Genomic DNA, 18,910 nt, shown 5'->3' with positions numbered 1-18,910 from the left:
TTTACTAGAAGAAGAAGAAGGTAGATTTATTTGTTATTTACAAATACACTTGCACTTTTGGTGTTGGAGGAGTTGAGGAGTTTCACAGCCTGGGGAAAGAAGCTGCTCTGTAGTCTGGTGGTTCGGCAGCGGATACTTTTACTGACATTTCAAGTCCATCATATTGATTGGAGAAGTGTTGGTACTTAAAAATTCACCCTACAAAAACCAATGAGTCCATCTTCATACCGATCTTATGTAAAGATAGTCTTGGTTTTATGAAGTGTATTTGATCTATATATAATTATATTCCTTTTATTTGTTTTGTATTCCCCTTGTATAAAATACAGCACTTAAGTTAGTAAAGTCATAAAGTTAATTAAATTTTGTATTCATATTTATCTTTCCAAACTGACTTCTCAATGTTTAAGTTTTGGAAGTGCCTCCAACATTTTATCTTTAATGTAATATATACATACACACACACACACACACACACACACACACACACACACATACATACATACACACACACACGTATACACACACACACACACACACACAAACACACACATATTTTTTTTTAAATCATCTAAGACAGATTCAAATACAATTCACAAAAAAAAACATAAACACATGTACAATACCACCACACACCTATTACAATAACACATGAGTGACGAAAGCACGTCCTGGCCACGCTGTCGCTCTCTTGATGACGTGTAAAAAAACGTAACATTTACGATACTACAGCAGCCTCCACAACAGGAGCAGCAGTTCGGAGTGTTGCGGTTTTGCTTTAGAGTAAAGTTAACAAGGTTCGTTTTTCATACGCACTCCTTTTTATTTAAAGGTAAGCGTTTCCGCACTAATTATTCATAGTTTCTATCAAACTAGTAAAGTTTCATTCTTCCCCCTTTCAGACTTTTTTTTCTCGGCTAGCTCACAGGCTAACGGTACCGATATGTAGCGTCAGAAGGCTAACTGCACATTTCTCACGGTACTAGCGTAGACAAGCAATGAGCAGAGGTCCTTATTTACCGGTTGTTGAATCAACGTTACTCTCGCTACCCCTCCAGTTAAGTGAAGTTAAAGTCAAATGTTATTTTTCAGATCGGGAGTTGACAGCTGAGGATCAAGATGTCGTACATGCTACCACATCTCCATAATGGCTGGCAAGTGGATCAAGCCATCCTGTCTGAGGAGGACCGAGTCCTCGTGATCCGCTTTGGACACGACTGGGACCCGACGTGTATGAAGATGGACGAAGTTCTCTACAGCATCGCTGAAAAGGTTTTGCTTGACATCACTGTCTGATCGTGTGTTCTTGCATTAGCATCATTAGCTCCCCCTTGCTATCTTAACTAGCGTAGTTGCATCTCCCGCTGTGTGAGGTGCATCATTTTATGGACATGCACCTCACACAGCGGGAGATGCATGTCCATAAAATGATAAACTAAATAGAAAGATGCATTTTCATAGAGAGAACATATATGTGTTATGTATTTGTCAATATTAAACTAAAAGAACTTGTCTTTCAGTACCATCAAGTTAACAGCAACAGAAAATATTCAGGATGTTTGTATGTTAGATTCAAGCCTTATATTTAAGTTAAACATGTTCTGTTTTATTATGCCCACCTCCAGTCTCATCAAGGTTGCCCCAGTGATTCAGTGGCTTCATTTTGACCACAAAACCCCTTTCGCATTGTTACCTTTGTGAGCAGCTCTACCTGTGCTGACACTGCTAAAGGTGAAAACAGAGCTAACAGTAATAAGTACGAATGCTAAAGGGGGTTTATGGCTTATAATTGATTTGCTTACTCACTAACTCACTCACCCTTACTTGGGCCAGGATGGTGTTATTGGCAGTAATGAGCTGCACCACCAGCTCCTACCAGACCGGGGTTGGGTGCAGTGCAGTAAACTGAAGAGTATCCCAGTTAACCTATAGACCCACGTGTCTAGACAAAAACACTTTTGGTGGTTAATCGTTGACACTTTGCGCATTCAGCTGTTAAAACCAACAGAAGTGATACAGTTTATTGTCTGACTTGACCACAGCTGGAAATCACATTGATTTTGCAGCTGAAAATCATATGCGAGTCCTTTTCTCCGATACTGCAAATTATTTTATGTTAGATTTATGCTGTCTGTTGAAGGAATGTGAAGATTCATCACTATTTTCATCACAGTGTTCGCTGCTCGTGGCAGTTTACTGCAGATTTTACTGCTAAGATTCCTATTACAGTATGTTATGTTGGGGTGTCTTTCTCTCAGTCAGAATTTTGTAGACCTTTTAAAGGACATGCTGTCCAAAGCTATCAAAACCGTTAAAAGCTGAGGCAGCGCAGTCATTGACGTTTTACTCTGTTTGAAGCTTATTTAAGCATGCCTATGTTTCAGCAGTACACATAAGAGGTGAGGTACTGCAGGTAAAACTTAGGAGGTTTGTGACAGTCAGTGAACAGTGTGTTTAATATTGGTTGATATCTTACAATGAACTGTTGAATGTAGGTTGACATGTAGCCAGTGTTACCGTCATGCAAACAACTAAATGTATTACATGCTTGGTAATGTGAACTGGCAAAGCAAGTAACAAGTGTTTTAAAAATGAAATATGATGATAACAATAAAATCCAAGTTCTAAAAAAGCCAAGACGCTGTGTAAAACAAAAATAAAACAAAATGCAGTTGCAAATCTGGTTTGAACTACATACAAACTGATAAAGTTTTTTTTTTTTTATAAATATACTCTCATTCTTAAATTGATGCCTGCAGCACGTTCCAAAAGAGTTTGGACAGGGGCGACAAAAGACTGGGAAAGTTATGGAATGCATAAAAATCACCAGTTATACACCATCCACAGGTAAACAGGTTAATTGGTAACAGATGACAATATTGGTCAGGGTTCGATAGGGTCATCCTCAAAAGACTAAGTTGTTTACAAGCAGAGACAGCACAAGCTTTACCACTCAAGGATTTCACAGTGTACAATCCATAACATCACCAAAAAATTCAGAGAATCCAGAGAAATCTCTGAGCACACGGGGCAAGGCTGATAAACCAACATTGAATACTTGTGACCTTTGACCCCTTAGGCTGCACTGCATTAAAAGCCAGCATGATTGAATAAAGGATTTTACGCCATGGGCTCGGAAACATTTAAGAAAACCATTGTAAGTAAACACAGATCATCTCTGCATCTACAAACTCAAGTTCAGACTCTACCATGCAAAGTGAAAGCCAGATATCAACAACATCCAGAAACACTGCAGACTTCTCTGGACCCAAGCTCATCTGAAACAGACTGACACAAAGTGGAAAAGTGTGCTGTGGTCTGATGAGTCCACATTTCAAATGTTTTTTTGGTAATTATGGACATGGTGTCCTCTGGGCTAAAAAGGAAAAGGAGCATCCAAATTGTTAACAGCTCAAAGCTCAAAGCCAGCAGCTGTGATGGTGTTTGTGTCCACGGCATCATAGCTTGCATATCTGTGAAGGCACCATGATTGCTGAGTGGTACATACAGGTTTTGGAGCAACATACGGTGCTATTCAGATGATGTATTTTTCAGGGATGTCCCTTCTTATTTCAGCAAGACAAGTGTTTGAACAGAGTGGCTTCATAGTAAAAGAGTGCAGCTACTACACTGACCTGCCTGCAGTCGAGACCTGACTCCCATTCAACATGTGTGGAGTATTATGAAGCGCAATGGTGACCCTGGACTGTTGAGCAACCAAAGTTATATATAAAGCAAGAAAGGGAAAGAATTTCACTTTCAAAATTTTAACAATTAGTGTCCTCAGCTTCCAAACACTTAAGTGTTATTAAAGAAAGGATGATGTAAAACAGTGGTAAATATGCCCCTGCCCCAACCTTTTGGTATGTGTTGAAGCATGAATGTATATTTACAAGAAAATAATAAAGTTTATCAGTTTGAACATTCTTTTTTTTCTTTTTAATTGATTATAGATCACAAAGAATTTGCAAATCATTGCATTTTGTTTTTATATTTTACACAGTGTCCCAACTTTCTTGGAATTGGGGTTGTAATAATAATGAAATATCAATAGATTTTTATTTTTTAATCCAGAAATGATCTTTCCCTGTTTTGTTGTTCTGTCAGTAACGTTGAAAGTGTTGGGTTTTTTGTTTCATAATGATAAGATTTTATTAATACTCTATGGTGTCTCCTGACAGGTAAAGAATTTTGCAGTCATTTATCTGGTGGACATCACAGAAGTGCCCGACTTCAACAAGATGTACGAGTTATACGACCCCTGCACCGTCATGTTCTTCTTCAGGTAAGGCACTCAGCGTTTCCATTTAAAAATATCAGTGTAAATATTCCTTGTTGTAATGGGATTTATATAAACTCAGTTGTTTTATGGTGTTTTTCAGGAACAAACATATCATGATTGATTTGGGCACCGGCAACAACAACAAGATCAACTGGACGATGGAGGACAAGCAGGAGATGATAGACATTGTTGAGACAGTGTACCGGGGAGCAAGGAAAGGACGGGGTCTGGTGGTGTCTCCGAAGGATTATTCCACTAAATACAGATATTGAGTTTTATTTTCACCCCAACTTTTTTCAGGAGTTTTTTTTTCTGATGTTTTGTGACATGACAGAGACTACAAGATATAGAAGATATTTTTCAACATATTTGTTTTTGTGAACCAGGACAATATTCTTATTAATGATTATGATTGTGTTGCGTTATTGTGCCACTTGTGTTTTGGGTGTTGACCAACATGTTCAGTTTCTTGAATAGCAAGTAAAATCTTCATATTTCAATATTACAAATAAACATGGATGGATATTTCCATATGGAAGTTATTTTGCTGAAGGTTCCCTTCAGTTGTTGCTAGCTGTCTTTTCAATGTCATTTACACAGTACGGTTGCTTAGAATGGGGAAAATGTATGAAATGAACACAGCTACCCACAAATACTGTGTGAGAGAAACTTTGTGCCCACAGTAGTTAAACTTTTGTAACCTGACCAAATTGGTCTGCTTTCTAAAAAACATGGGGAAAATGCAATGAGCAAAAAAAGAAGAAATTACCCAAAAAGTAGCAAAAAAAAATTGTAAAAAGTACAAGAAAAAAAAAAATCAAACAAGGTGAACAAGACTTGGCAAAAAGTCCTGAAAAAAATATATAATTTTGTAACAATTTTAAATATGAAATTATGATACAGAGAAATATACTTTTTCCCCTAGATTTTTTCCCCTTAGACATTTTTACCTACATTTTAAATATAATTTTCTAACTGCTAATTTCTTGCAATTTCTAACCAAGCTGCCCATTCCCCATAGTTTTTGCGCAGGGTTCAAAGGTTTAATACTTGTAAAAGGCGTCTGAAAGCAGCACAAGAAAAGTGATGTTGCTCCATGTTTCTGAGGGTTAAGTAAAGAAACAAACGCCGTTAAAAACTGGCTGTCTGTAGCAAAGCAGATGAGGCTCATAATGCTTTTTATCAGACACAGATACCTGTTTATTAAATTAAGTCTGGGTCTTGAACAGGTTCTACTCGGGATTTTTGGAACCGTGGTGTTGTTTAGCAAAACAGTCTGCATTTTTTACCAGTTTTCAGTGGAACCATTGTGATCAAACAGAAGTAAACTAGAGGCAAAATCTTGCATTACCCATGAGTTTGCTGGCTAAGTGAGTTATCTTTGGGAGTTTATTGTTATTGGTGAGTGTGAGCATGTGGAAAAAACAGATGGCTCCATACAGGAGAACTGTCTCAATAATGCTGAGGACGACGAAAAAGAATGAGAATGTACAGATGGCTGTAAGTCTCTGTATGTCCATGTTGTGCTGACTGAACCTCAGGTTAATGTAGTGTTATTGTAAGTGTTGTATTGTGTTGATGCCTGAAGCCAGAGAGCGCATCTCCCCAATATCTCCAGCAGGTGGAGCCAGAGATATTTGACAGCTTACTGATTGTCATAATACCAAAGGCTCATACAGCTTATTTACTGTTGATTAGAGTAGTTTGGTGAATGTATTGTCAGGAACTGTTTGATAACGTGAAAATGAAGCAATGCAGCATGTTCAGCTTTGAGCTGGTTTCCAGCTTCAGTTCCTGGGAAGGTAGACACAACACTATTACTAATGGAAATACGCGTTCACAATACTATAGTCAATTCAATCATAGATCCAACCATGCTTGCAAACTTCGAGCATTACACCCTTAAGCGGCAAAGTCTAAACTTAAAGCTTCTGAGGGTCTGCCTAGACAGGCTACTGACTGATGCACTCGCCTGCCTTCAGTCTGCTGTTTGTCTGATGAAAACAAGAGTCCCACTTCTTCTTGTCTTTGATGCAGTTCATTTCTCACCATTGTGGTCTTCTATGAAACATGCAAGAACTGACCATCTGTGTCGATAAACAACATACAAAGAACAACCTTTCATGACTACGATAAGCATGAAATGACACAGTGTTGTGGTCAAAAAAGTGTTTGTGCTCCTCTGTCCAGCAACACCTGTCACTGCATGAATGGTTGCTACCTAAATATACACCAATGAGTTCCACAGGACAGGTAGCATCCTACATGCAATCTACAACAGGACTGGCTCCTGTACACCCAAGCCTGTACCACATAAATGCAGCATGTTCATTCATTAATGTGAGCTGAAAACTCTGGAGAAGGATTCAAAACAAATACAGTGTGTGTGCAATAAAGAAAGTAATCAATGGAATAAAAATAAAATGGTAAGTAGTATAAGTGCTGGAAACAAGCCCATCAGATGTGATGGGCTGTTCTGTATGCTTTCTGTTGGTGACTGTGTGTACTAGAAGTACAAGTACATAGTATTACAGAGCGCATTAGAGAGAGTAAGAGAGAGAGGAGGGAGAGAATGCTTTATTTGTCATTGTAGGCAGAACATACAAAGAAATTATGAGCGCAGCTCTACTTGGTGCATACAACAATAAAAATAAATAAATAAAAAGGATTTACACAATAAAATAAAAAGTGCTACATTGATAGATAGAATAAAAAGTGTATGAATGTATAGCACATTAATTATAGAGGCTGTGTGTATAGCTGTTACACAGTATGGTCTGTACAGCCTGTGCTGTGAGAGAAGGTGCTTTAGTATTTGAGAGTAAAGGAATATTATGTACAGTTCAGTGTAGAAATACTTTACACAGCTTCAACAGTGGGAACTGGGCAGCTGGCTGATGTGCCAACACTGTTGGAAATTTTACATATGTGAGTGGGAAGAAACACTCCTTGTGTCTGCTTGCTTTGATGCACAGTGCCATGTAGCGCCTGTCAGAGGGGACACATTCACATAGGTTTTTGGCTGGAGTGTGAAGTGTCTGTGATGCACAGTGGACATCCACTCATACCCCTTTTCCACCAGATTAGCTCTGGTTCATGAACTGGTTCTGTTCAGGAATCTTGGAATCTCTGTGCTATCTAGTGAAGCAGGGCTAACTATCATCAGTTTTAACTGGAACCACTGTGATCAAGAACACGTCATCGACAGAAGCAAAAATCGATTTATTTTCAGTATACTACATGCTAAGTAGCATAATAGTTATTTTATTATTACAGTCTGGGATATGTCAATGATTTGCAGCAACATTGATTTGTATACATTATTATTTTTTGTGAGTCAACTCACACTCATACTGCTCTGCACACACAATGCACTTTTCAAAATCAGTCTATAAAACATATTATGCATTAATATAATTTTCTACTTTCATCAAGTTTATTTTTTTAACCAGCATCAGTCCTAATTATAAATATCAAATATCCATTAATTTTCATAATTTTAACCCATTAAATGTCAGGTTTTTGTCATGATGCCACCATGTTTTTAGATGAAAAAAAAAACAAAACAAACACCAATGGGAATTATTTTTAACATATTACATGCAAAGTAAATTCCTTTTCTTTTTTGATGATCCCCACGTGGGATATGCCAATGATTAACAGCAACATTCATTCTGACAGTGCAACTAGTGGACATATGTATTTTCTCCATATGCCAAATATGGTCAAAATCACGTCATCAGGTGGAAAACAGAAAAAATGATAAATTCCAAGGCAAAAGTCAAGAATGGCACCCAGAAATAATACAATGCATGTTTTTAATGCTTTGATGGCTGTGGGATCAAAAATGTCAGTTTCAGTTGAGCATTTTTTGCACTTCACAGTCTAAATGTAACAATTTAGTTTCAAAAAAAGTGCATAAAATGCATTAAACAGCCCCTACTGTTAAATGTGGAGCCCATTTACTTCCTGTATATGCAAGTTTTCTTTATGATTTCCTGGTTACGCAACATAAATACCTGATATATAAAAAGTCATTTTGCAGGGGAAGTATTCCTTTAATGTCTGCTTAAACAGCCATGCGTTTTCATAAGACATGTTGCCAAGTCATGAGGTCTTTCTCTGTCCACAGTATTTACACTCCACAAACAGCAGGACTCCTACAAAGCAGGGTAACTAATACAGGCCTCACTTCATCCACTGGGTCTTTAGTTTCCTCACAGTTTTCAGCAGTTATCCATCAATGAGAGAATGAGAGAAATAATGGGGAAAATGAGCACAGTAAAAAAAGGACGAGCAAGAAGGGTGAAGAATTAACATCATTAAATCATTAATATTGGTTAGCTATCATCTCTTACAGTTCCTTATAAGCAGACAGCACACAATGCAAGGCAGACACAGGCCAATTTGTTGAGTGATAGATGAGGTGAAAGCAGACAAATTCTATCTCTCTGTCTATTTCACTCTGTGTGTGTGTGTGTGTGTGTGTGTGTGTGTGTGTGTGTGTGTGTGTGTGTGTTTGGAGCGAGGGCAGAGCGGGATCCTCTCCAGAGTAAACAGCCTGACCTCTTCACCTCTCCTGAGTGCGACAAGTTGGAAGTCACCGGGGAAAAAAACCCCAAACTTAGTCGATAGCCGCTTTAACTCTGCCTGTTAAGGGTTGGAATATCGCAGCATATTCTGCCGCCTCCTCTCGCTGTGTAAAAGGTGCGATCAGAAATGAGGAAACATGGTTTGAAACTTTGAACCAAGGCAGGTGTTGGTAACAGTGCTGAAACTGTCTGTATGAAGAGCGCTGGCAGAACAGGTTTGACGTTCTGATGGCGTGTAAAGTCTGCGACCCACTGTGGGAGATTTAACCCTTTGAAACCTGGATTGACATCAGGATTTTTTGCTGTGTTCATATACCTATCATAAGCTATTTTAACTCTTTGAAACCTGAGCAAAATGGTTTGATTTCTTTTGAAAGTATGAGGAAGAAAGGTAGTAACTACCTTTGTGAGAAACAAATTGCGAAAAAAAAAAGTAAAAGGTGACAAGAAAAGATCTTAAAATTAGATTTGGAAAAGGGGGAGGATTATTAAAAAACTATAATAAAAAAAGAAAAAAGGGGAAAAGGTAAAAATGTCAAAAATTATATTTCAAATTTTCATAAAAATTATATTTTATAAATACACACACACACACACATATTAAGTAGTATAGTCTAGAAGTCCCAAGCTCAAAATACACAATGTTTAATTCTGTGGTCCTCTCCAAGAGTGAAATGAGCACATGTGGCTGCTGTTTGGACTGTCACTGACTTGTCGGTACCAACCACGTTGCTAATTGAATTAATCTTCTGTTTGGATTTTTCATTTTCAGATACATTTCTCATCATTTTTTTTTAATGATTTTTGTGCCAATATTTGGACCATGTCTTGTTTAGCTGCTCATTGCCTTCTTCACGTTTTAAAAAAAAATCAAACCAATTTGCTCAAGTTTCAAAGGCTTAAAAAGCAGCTGAACAGCTGTTCGTGGCTAGCTCAAAAAGAACAGCAACCATAAATGTCAGCAAAATGAGAAAACAATGACATTTGGGAGCTCCTTACCCTCCGAGTAGAGAACGAGATCAGCCGCCATATAACAGAGAAGTTAAACTGTTATTGACATGTTATTTCATTGTTATTGTTTAGAAAGAGCTGCAGACGCTTATGTTATATGTCACACTAGAGGCTGCTGCTGCTGTGTTGAATGTCATGCCTGTCATAGCTCTTTTGCTTCTGCAACGCCAGCACGCTGTCTAAAATCACACACTTGAGGGGAATGATGCCGCTTTGCTTCATAAAAATGTAAAGCCAGCATAGAGACGGGACTTTATAGCATCTCTATATGCTGGTCTCCATATAAAAAGGGGCTGATGTGTGTGTTTCTCACAATACACTGTATTGCATGTCTCTGTCTTGAAATGACCCCCTGCCCAGCTCTCAACGGCCCATCGTCTAGTTGTAACTGGCCCCACAGAGCGCAGTGGAGGAGAAGACGGGTATGGCTGAACAACAGCTGGCTGCTGAGAGGAGGTAAAGGGAGGAGAGAGGAGGCCAATATCTAATGTGGCTGCTGCAGTAACAAAACACCCTGACCATACTTGGCTGCTCTTGAGCAAAAACCACATAATCTGTGAAATATCAGACTTTCACAAACCAGGAAAATGTGTTTTTAGGTCGAGTGCCATTTATTTTTTATGCATTACAGTATGAAATCTAGAGCTACAGGCTGACTTCATTGTACCAATGTGTGTACACTGGCAGGCACGAGTGTATTTACAGTTGAAAACAAACTCACCTCCTAGTCTTTCAGCATGTTAAGGACATATAGACACCTCCCCCAGGCTTCCCATGTCCCTTCCACTTACATGAACCTACAGTCTGACATGCTTTTGTCTGTCTGGCCCATCCCTGCAGGGCTTGTGAACACTGTTTCTGTACCGTTGGCCTCAAATGGAGCACAGGGCCAAAGGCCGCCTCCATTGGCCCATTATAATTCACATTATCATGCATTGTTGTTCCCTATTACTGTTAATCAGCTCAGCCTAAGGAACAGCTAAGGACGGACAGCTAAGGGTTACTGGCAAACTCCAGTCTAGACACATATGGAGACATGGCAGGATGTACAGAGTGTGTGTGTGTGTGTGTGTGCGTGCGTGTGTGTGTGTGTGTGTGTGTGTGTGTGTGTGTGTGTAAAGAGGAGGTGGAGTTGTTTTTCCTATTCCACATGAACGGCCCTCCAAAGTCATCATTACGAGTGGGAAATTTTGATGATACCAGAGTTGCTGAGTTGTGATGTTTGCGTGACATTTCCTGGCAGCAGAAATGACGGAAAGCATGGAAACAATGCTAAAAAACTGACAGTAAAAAAAAAAAAAAATTATTATTTTGGCTCAAGTAGCTCTCATTTACTTTTAGTAGTTGCTCATTTTAGTTTCTGCATCTGTTAGCTGTAGCAAGCAAGCAAACTGAGCTGTAAACAACATAAGAATAACCTTATTTTATAACACAAGTTGCTGACTTCATTATCGTCATGAATGCATAAACATGGCGGGCAAATGTGAATATTTGATCCATGGTAAGAAACTTTTTTTTTTATCAATTCATATATTAAATATCCATTTTTGGGCACATGCTAAGTGTAATATGGTATTAATGTTAACTGCTGTCCATGTAGAGTGACCTAGAATAAATATAAAAATATATAAACAAATAACATAATAAATAAAATATATAAAAAATAAAATATAAATACAAATAAACTGAAAACAGCTATCAACCTTTTGTTTAAACAACCTCAGCATCAAAATATAACCCATCTTCTTGTAGCTTCCATGTTCCCACAAAGCCTCAAAGCCTCATGAACACAACAAAGTTGGAAAAACAACTTCCCAACTTGCAAACTACGACCTGCTGACATCACATGAAGGCAGCATATGCACCAAATTAATCCAGGATCTGTTTTCAGCTGATAGTGTGTAAATAATTTGCACAAGGAGGGTGCAGCAGGCAGGCAAGCAAGCAGGTAGACAGACAGACAGGCAGTCAGGCAGGCAGTCAGGCAGGGCATGAAGATCCCCTGGGTGCCAGGGGGAAGACACGCTGGCATCCCTCCATCCTCTCTCCCTGGCTCTTCTCCCTCCTCCTCCTCTAGTCTGTCACTGTCCATGAGGGGGCCCAATGAGGGGGAGGGGTGAGGGGAAATTGCCAATTTCTAAGACACCCCATCCCCCACCCCAGCAGCTTCCCCCGTTGGCACTGATACAGATGCACACATATACACAAACAATGTGTTAACCCCTTCTCTTTACCCAGTAACTGTGGAGCTGTGCGTCACATCTCATTCTAAGCCAATGTCTCCAGAGGGTCAGTGTGAATCATCACCATCAGTGAGTAAATTCTGTCTTTTTTGGGCCTGTGGCCCCTAAAACCAAGCTATGGGGCCCTTGTCACAAATTGCAGGTGTACATCGTTTACATGTGGGATTCAGCCAAAAACTCAAATAATACATGCACAGGGTTCCCACACATTTTCCAGGACAAAATTTCAAAACTTTTCCATGGGTTTTAGAGGACCCATAATAAATAAATATTATTTTTTTTATTCATTGCTTATTTATGGCATTTTGTTCAAACATCAGATTCAAACTCTGTTCAAACATGAGCTGCGTTACGTCCGCTACAGAAAATACATTTGCTGTTATGTTACACTATTTGAAGGGTTATCCATAGAAGTTTACTAAAACAATTTCTCTACACAGCAAAATTCCATTATATTTTCCGAAACAAACAATGATTTTTAAAAATTCTATGACTTTTCAGCTTTTCGATAACCATGGCATCCCTGCATACAAATAGTCGCTGGGTATCCCAGTAGCTACACAGAAGGGAAACAGGGGAAACATGTTAAATTTAGCATTTTGAAACCTGGATGGACATTGCTTTTCTTGTCTTGCATTTAAACACTTTTCACAAGTATTTTAAATATTTAGACCTTTTACTTACTTACTTATTTTTGGCAAGAAAATGTCCCCAAAACTGCAAGATTTTTTATTTAGAAGTTACTAAAAAAACAGGAAAAAATTCTAGACACAATATTTTAAATGATCATAATCACATATTTAAAATTATGTTAGAGAATTATTATCATTTCTAATCACTTTCTTCAAGTCACTTCCTTGTTTGTTTTTGTTTTATACCCCCCCCATTTCTTGCTCATTTTTTCTGAAGTTGCTCATTGCCTTCTACCCTTGCATTTAAAAGAAATCAAGTGAATATTCTAAGATTTCAAAGGGTTGCAGGAGAACAACAAATACATGACAGCAAGTTTTTTTTAAATTTAAATTGCTTTGTACATAAAATATAATCCTTGTTTTACAGCGTTGCTGGCGCTGTCCTGACGCGTTTCATGGACGCAGCAGATTCCATCAGGCCATCCAGTGGCATATAATAACACTGCAACCTATTGGTTCTGTCCTCTCATGTTCTCAGCTGACGACCTCCAGCAGTCTTACACGAAAACGCAAAAGGTGGCTTCTGGCATCACAATCTCACACCAAAAGCACTAACACTAGCGGGGGTATTTTACAAGTTTGGGATGAGAACGGGTGAAATAAACTATCAGTAGGTGGACTATCCAAATGAAGTGTTATCTTTCTTCACTCTCCAATGAATGAATGAAATAATGTACACTGAGAGCAAAACCAAACATGTATTCATCAGTTTATTGGTGGTACCATGGGTACAGGAAAGTCAATGTATTTCTCTGTTCAGACAAAGAGCACATGGTGTTACACTGCACCATATTATTCATCACTGACACACTCACATAAAAGAGCCTTTTGTGTTCATAGCCAGCTAACCGGGAATGTTCCCATGTTACCTGCAAGATGCAATAATTTTTTAAAGAACATGTTTTAGTTTAATGTTCAAAGAACATTTTAAGGATGTTTATCATTTAAAGCAATGTTCCTATCAGCTTAAATAACTGAGACGTACCATTATAACTGCAACATTCTGATGATGTTTTGGTGATGTTGAGAGGTGACAGGTCATAGAATGTTCTTTTATAAAATGTTCCCACAATGTTACATGACAACAAAGGCAGGATATTTTTAAAGAAACATTCAGAAAATGTTTTCAGAATGTTGTTAAGGCTTGAGATTACAGGAAATTTGTTTTATGAAATGTTCCTGTAATGTGAAAAAAAGTCAACATTTTGATTATGTTTATAGAGAATGTTACCATTCAGGGACCTAAAAAAACTCACCGCTGAAAACATTACATTGCATTATACCATTCTCAGAGCGTGTTTAGAACCAATAATTGTTAGCTGGGTATGTATGTATGCAGTTCTCCTGTCAGCATGTCTCCAACAGTGTAAGTCCTGATTGTTTCATGTCCTTCAGTGTACTCATCACATGAAGTCCATCGCTCCTCTGCTTACATCACACACTCTTTGCATAACCAACACAGCTCAGAGAGCTATCAAGACTCATCTCTCTCTCTGAAGCTTTCTTTCCCTAATTCCTTCAAAGAGAATACCAATTGAGGAACATGATGGAGAGATGCGAGGAGATAGTTGTCTGTCAGATATCCTGAGAGGAGAGATGGTGAGGACAGGCTTATCTCCAAACTCCCTCTGAATCCACATCTGATTTATTCATCTGATCTATTTTCTTGGAAGATCTGCGTGGCTGCGTGGGCTTCAGGGTGGGTTTGAGTTTGGTCCCTGTGGGGGAATTACTCAGAGTAAATCAAATGTTGCCTACAGGTTGGTAGAGATTAACTAGAGCAGATGTTTCATACTGATAATATGCCTAAACAAACACACACAAACCCTGTGCCGTTAACGACACTGCTGACACACTTAGCAGCCACGTGTTGTGTTGGTTTAATTCCCTTCTCTTCTCCTCCATGCGGTTGCCTTTTACTCTACTTAGGGACCTGTGACTAAATGGATTTGCATCTCTCTTCCCAAAGGGGTGTCATCCCTCCATCTGCAGCTAAACAAGGCCTCTATTTAACTTAACAGAGACAGATAGCAGCACACACAGAGGATGTGTGTTTATGCAGTCTGTGACACCGCTGATGCTAACGTACCGTACAAACACACACACACACACACACACTGAACAAACACACGTGAATCACTCGAGGTTCCTCGCCCAGTGCATTTGCCTCCATTCATGGCAGACGCCTCCATTCAGAGGCTTCAGGCCCAATTAGCACCTGCCCTGTCCTCACAGAGCTCACTGGCCTCCTGCTGTACAGGACGTGTGATGCTGAGACACGCTCCAGCTGAACCAACAGGAACAGCACACACACACACGCACGCACGCACACACACACACACACACACACTTGAGGGGAAGAACGTCATTTTGTCTTACTGTAACTTACTCAGGAAGACATCTATTGAAGCTGATCATGCACATTTAAAAATCACTCTTACCAACACCTGTTTATTTTTAGAGATGATACTTTCTTCCCAAAACATGGTAAAAAGGCAATGAGCACCTTGGTAAGAAATGTTCCAGAAACTGCAAGAAATGGGTAGATTTAGATTTATTTATTTATTTATTTATTTTTAGAATGCCAGGGAAAAAATGTCTCAGGAAAAAGCAAAAAAGATGTTTGAAAAAAAAAAACCGATATTAATAATTATAATAATTATATATTTTAAATTATGTTAAAGAATAATTATGTTAAAGAAAAATTAAAACAAAACAATAATCACAAAAAAACAAAAGAAAACAAACAGTACAGCTCAGTTTGAAAGAAATGAACGGAAGGCCATAGGAGACAGTCTGCTTTACAAACAGATGAAGGTTCACAAAAGTCCAGATTCAAGAGAGTCCTTGTACAAAAATGGAGGAAGAGTCAGGTCCAAGATAGTCCAAAGAGGGCAGCCAGACTTTATAAAACTGGTCTACTTTGTCCTGCAAAAATACTAGTAAGATATTCCAGAGGAAGCAACCCAAATATAACCTTACACCAACCTTTAATAGAAGGGGCCTTATCACTAATCCACTGTAACAATATATTTTTTCTGGCAGCAAAAACTAGGATGTTATACAATCTTTTGTTCCCTACAGTGGTTAAATGTCTACTTCCAAATATTTTCCCCATTTCACACAATATGTCAGACCAGTATTTCTGCAGTTTATAACATGACCATAGACAATGAGTTAAGGTACCTATTTCAGTCTTACATTTCAGACACAGACGAGAAAGTGTCGGGTTAAAAGTATGTCTTCGGTTAGGAGATATATGCAGTCTATGTATTATTCGAAACTGGATTGCCTTTGTACCAGTACAGATGGATATTTTTTTAGCATAATCCCAAATATCATTCCATCTCTCCTCGCTAATAGTCACTGACAATTCCTTTTCCCATACATCCTTAACCCTCTGCGTATTAGTGGAAGACATGTCACATAAGACATCAATGAACAAGCTAAGAGAAATCTTCCCTTGATATTGGAACTTTCTCAATCTCAGAGATCTCGGGGTTTTCTATAAGGGTTGTACTCTTAGTGATATAATGCCTTATTTGTAAAAAAAGAAAAAAATCTTGCTTTGGGAGCTCTTCATCAGCTGTTCAAATGAGCCTCCCCTCTAGACGTCGGACAGATCGGCATGCCTTCAGCATATTTATGTTATCGGGTTGGTACAGTTGTCTCTTATGCTTTTAAAATTCTTAAAAAATAACAAATCTTGTAGTCGACCCTTTGCTAAAGATGATTCTATGTCTAGCCAAATAGAGGTGGCTTTGTCCTGTATCCATTATATTATATTATAATATTTGGCAAATCTAAACTGCCCATTTGATCTGGCAGCTGCAACATTGACATTTTTAATCTAGGCCTACGTTTACTCCATATAAACGAGCTGAGCCAGCTATTCAGATCTTTTAAGACCCTATTTGAAAATAATATAGGAACCATTTGAATAAAAAGCAACCTGCGTAACACATTCATTCTTATCAGGGTTATTCTACCTTACCTAAGAAACAGGGAGTGAGTTCCAGCGCTCTAAGTCTTGTCTTATTTTCCTAAATAATGGAACAAAATTAGCTTTATACAACTACAATTTTGCGGGACAATGGTGCTTTTAATTCTTTCATTTTAGCATCCACCCTGCCATTTTCACATGAGTCTGACACTGGTGCACTCATTCCAGTGCAGGGAATGGGGCTGCAGACTTTACGGGTTCCTCAGCATAAAGTGATGTTGTCCTGTGATCTGTTTCAGGGGGAAGTGGCTGTTGCAATGCGCTTAGCTCAGTAAGCCTGACGGGAATGCAGTGGAGTTCCCGGAGGCGTTTGCGGCGTGTGCGGTTACGTGTGCCATGAAGCAAGCACAATAGACCGATATGACTTTCTCTGAACATGAGGATGATGCTTCACAGCAGGATGTGTCTTGTATTGATGTTCCTTGGTCTGTTTCACACAGTGAGCTGGTGATGGAGCAGCAGGCTGATAGCTCTCTGAAGAATATGTTGGAGTTGGCACGGCCCTTTGGTGAGGTTAAAAATCATGCCCAGTGCTATTTCATTCAGAATGATGTGTTAATGACGAAGTGGGTGCCTCATGGGGAGGATTTTGTTGGTGAACCCATTTAAGTTGTTGTGCCTTCCAGATTTCGTACTGTGGTGTTGCAGGTTTCCCACGATGAGTCTGGCCATTTGTGCGTCAGGAAGACGCACGACCGCATCTTGAGGTATTTTTTCTGGCCTAGGCTTAAGCGTGACGTGTCTGCCTACATTAAGTCGTGCCATACATGTCAACTAGCAAGCAAACCGAACCAGAGCCTAAAGCTAGCTCCCTTGTGTCCAATTCCAGCTATAGGCCAGCCTTTACACCTTATTATTGATTGTGTTGGGCCATTGCCTCCTTCAAAGTCTGGCGCTAGTTATCTGTTGACGGGGATGTGCTTGAGCACGAGGTACCCGGCTATGTACCCTTTGCGCTCTATCACTGCCAGGTCTGTGGTGCGGGCTTTGTCACAGTTTATTTCAATCTTTGGCGCGCCTAGGGTCATTCAGTCAGACCAGGGGTCCAACTTTTCATCTTGTTTGTTTGCACAGGTGTTAAAACAACTGCACATAGCTCACAATCAGGTGTCTGCGTACCACGCACAGAGCCAAGGTGCTCTGGAGCGTTTCACCAAATGCTTAAATCTATGTTGCGTGCATACTGTACCCAAATGAACAGAGACTGGGAGAAGGGATTACCGTGTTGTTGGCGGCCAGGGAGAGCACTGGGTTTAGTCTCGATTACCTTGTGTTCGGTCATACGGTGTGGGGTCCCCTAGCTCTGTTGCAGGACAACTGGGCAGAGGCCCAGCCACCCCAGAACCTGCTTGATTATGTTAATGATTTCTGGTACAAGCTGTACCAAGCACAGGAGGTGGCCAAGGACAAGTTAGTCTCTGCACAGGGAAAGATGAAGAAGCTGTATGATCGCAAGGTTGAGAAGCATGTTTTTCTCCCTGGAGATCAGATACTTGCCCTGTTGCCCCTCGTTTCATCTCCATTCCAAGTGAAGTTTTCAGGTCCATACTCCGTGGTGAAGAAGGTGTCTGATCAGAACTATGTGATAGCTACTCCCAATCGTAGGTCACCTACTCAGCTTTGTCATGTTAATTTGTTGAAGCCATACTATCCTCGGGAATAGCGGGCAGTCAACCAGGAGACCCAGGGGTCCAGCGTTGGTCCAGTTAGCTTGGCGGTGCCGTTGTCCCCTCATGTGGTGGCAGGGCATGGGGAGGAGGATGTGTCAACTCCAGATGATGCTGTGCTTTACGGTTGCCTTAAAAACTCAGAGCAAAATCTGGATGCCTTGCTCAGCCATTTGGATGGGCCTAAATGACAGCAGTTGGTGGGGCTAATACAACGGTATCCGTGTTTCTGTTTGGTGATACACCTAGTCGTACGCATTTGGTGGACATTGATGTTGGGGAGTGTAAGCCAATCAAGCAGAGGTTTTATAAGGTTCATTATTTGTTACTATGTACTATGAGGAAATCTATCTATGAGTGGATTTAACATACAATTAAAATCACCACCCACTATAACTGCATCAGCTCTCATTTCTATAA

At 39.5% G+C, this 18,910-nt stretch overlaps 1 protein-coding gene across 2 annotated transcripts; it reads left to right on the top strand.

The window, feature by feature from the left end:
* The first annotated feature begins 647 nt into the window (after window positions 1-647).
* Window positions 648-4,824, top strand: txnl4a (thioredoxin-like 4A). Of its 2 annotated transcripts, none has more exons than XM_042506484.2 (4): window positions 648-797; window positions 1,093-1,272; window positions 4,182-4,285; window positions 4,383-4,824. In XM_042506484.2, the coding sequence occupies exons 2-4, from the start codon at window positions 1,120-1,122 to the stop codon at window positions 4,552-4,554; spliced, it is 429 nt and encodes a 142-aa protein (XP_042362418.1). In that variant the 5' UTR covers window positions 648-797; window positions 1,093-1,119; the 3' UTR covers window positions 4,555-4,824. The 2 variants fall into 2 exon arrangements, with proteins under 2 accessions (XP_042362418.1, XP_042362417.1); XM_042506483.2 differs by having other exon boundaries at window positions 673-832.
* The last annotated feature ends 14,086 nt before the right edge of the window (window positions 4,825-18,910 follow it).

The sequence above is a fragment of the Plectropomus leopardus genome, chromosome 17 (assembly GCF_026936395.1).
Source record: "Plectropomus leopardus strain MGB_pleo_1.0 chromosome 17, ASM2693639v1, whole genome shotgun sequence".
In the NCBI taxonomy this organism is placed as follows: Eukaryota; Metazoa; Chordata; class Actinopteri; order Perciformes; family Serranidae; genus Plectropomus; species Plectropomus leopardus.
The sequence above is the reverse complement of the archived record's forward strand: the minus strand, read 5'-3'. Positions and strand labels throughout refer to the sequence as shown.

Coding starts and splice junctions, on each gene's coding strand:
- txnl4a (XM_042506484.2), top strand. CDS start 1,120: ATGTCGTACATGCTACCACATCTCCATAATGGCTGGCAAGTGGATCAA. Junction 1,273..4,181: donor TCTACAGCATCGCTGAAAAG/GTTTTGCTTGAC, acceptor GTCTCCTGACAG/GTAAAGAATTTTGCAGTCAT. Junction 4,286..4,382: donor ACCGTCATGTTCTTCTTCAG/GTAAGGCACTCA, acceptor GGTGTTTTTCAG/GAACAAACATATCATGATTG.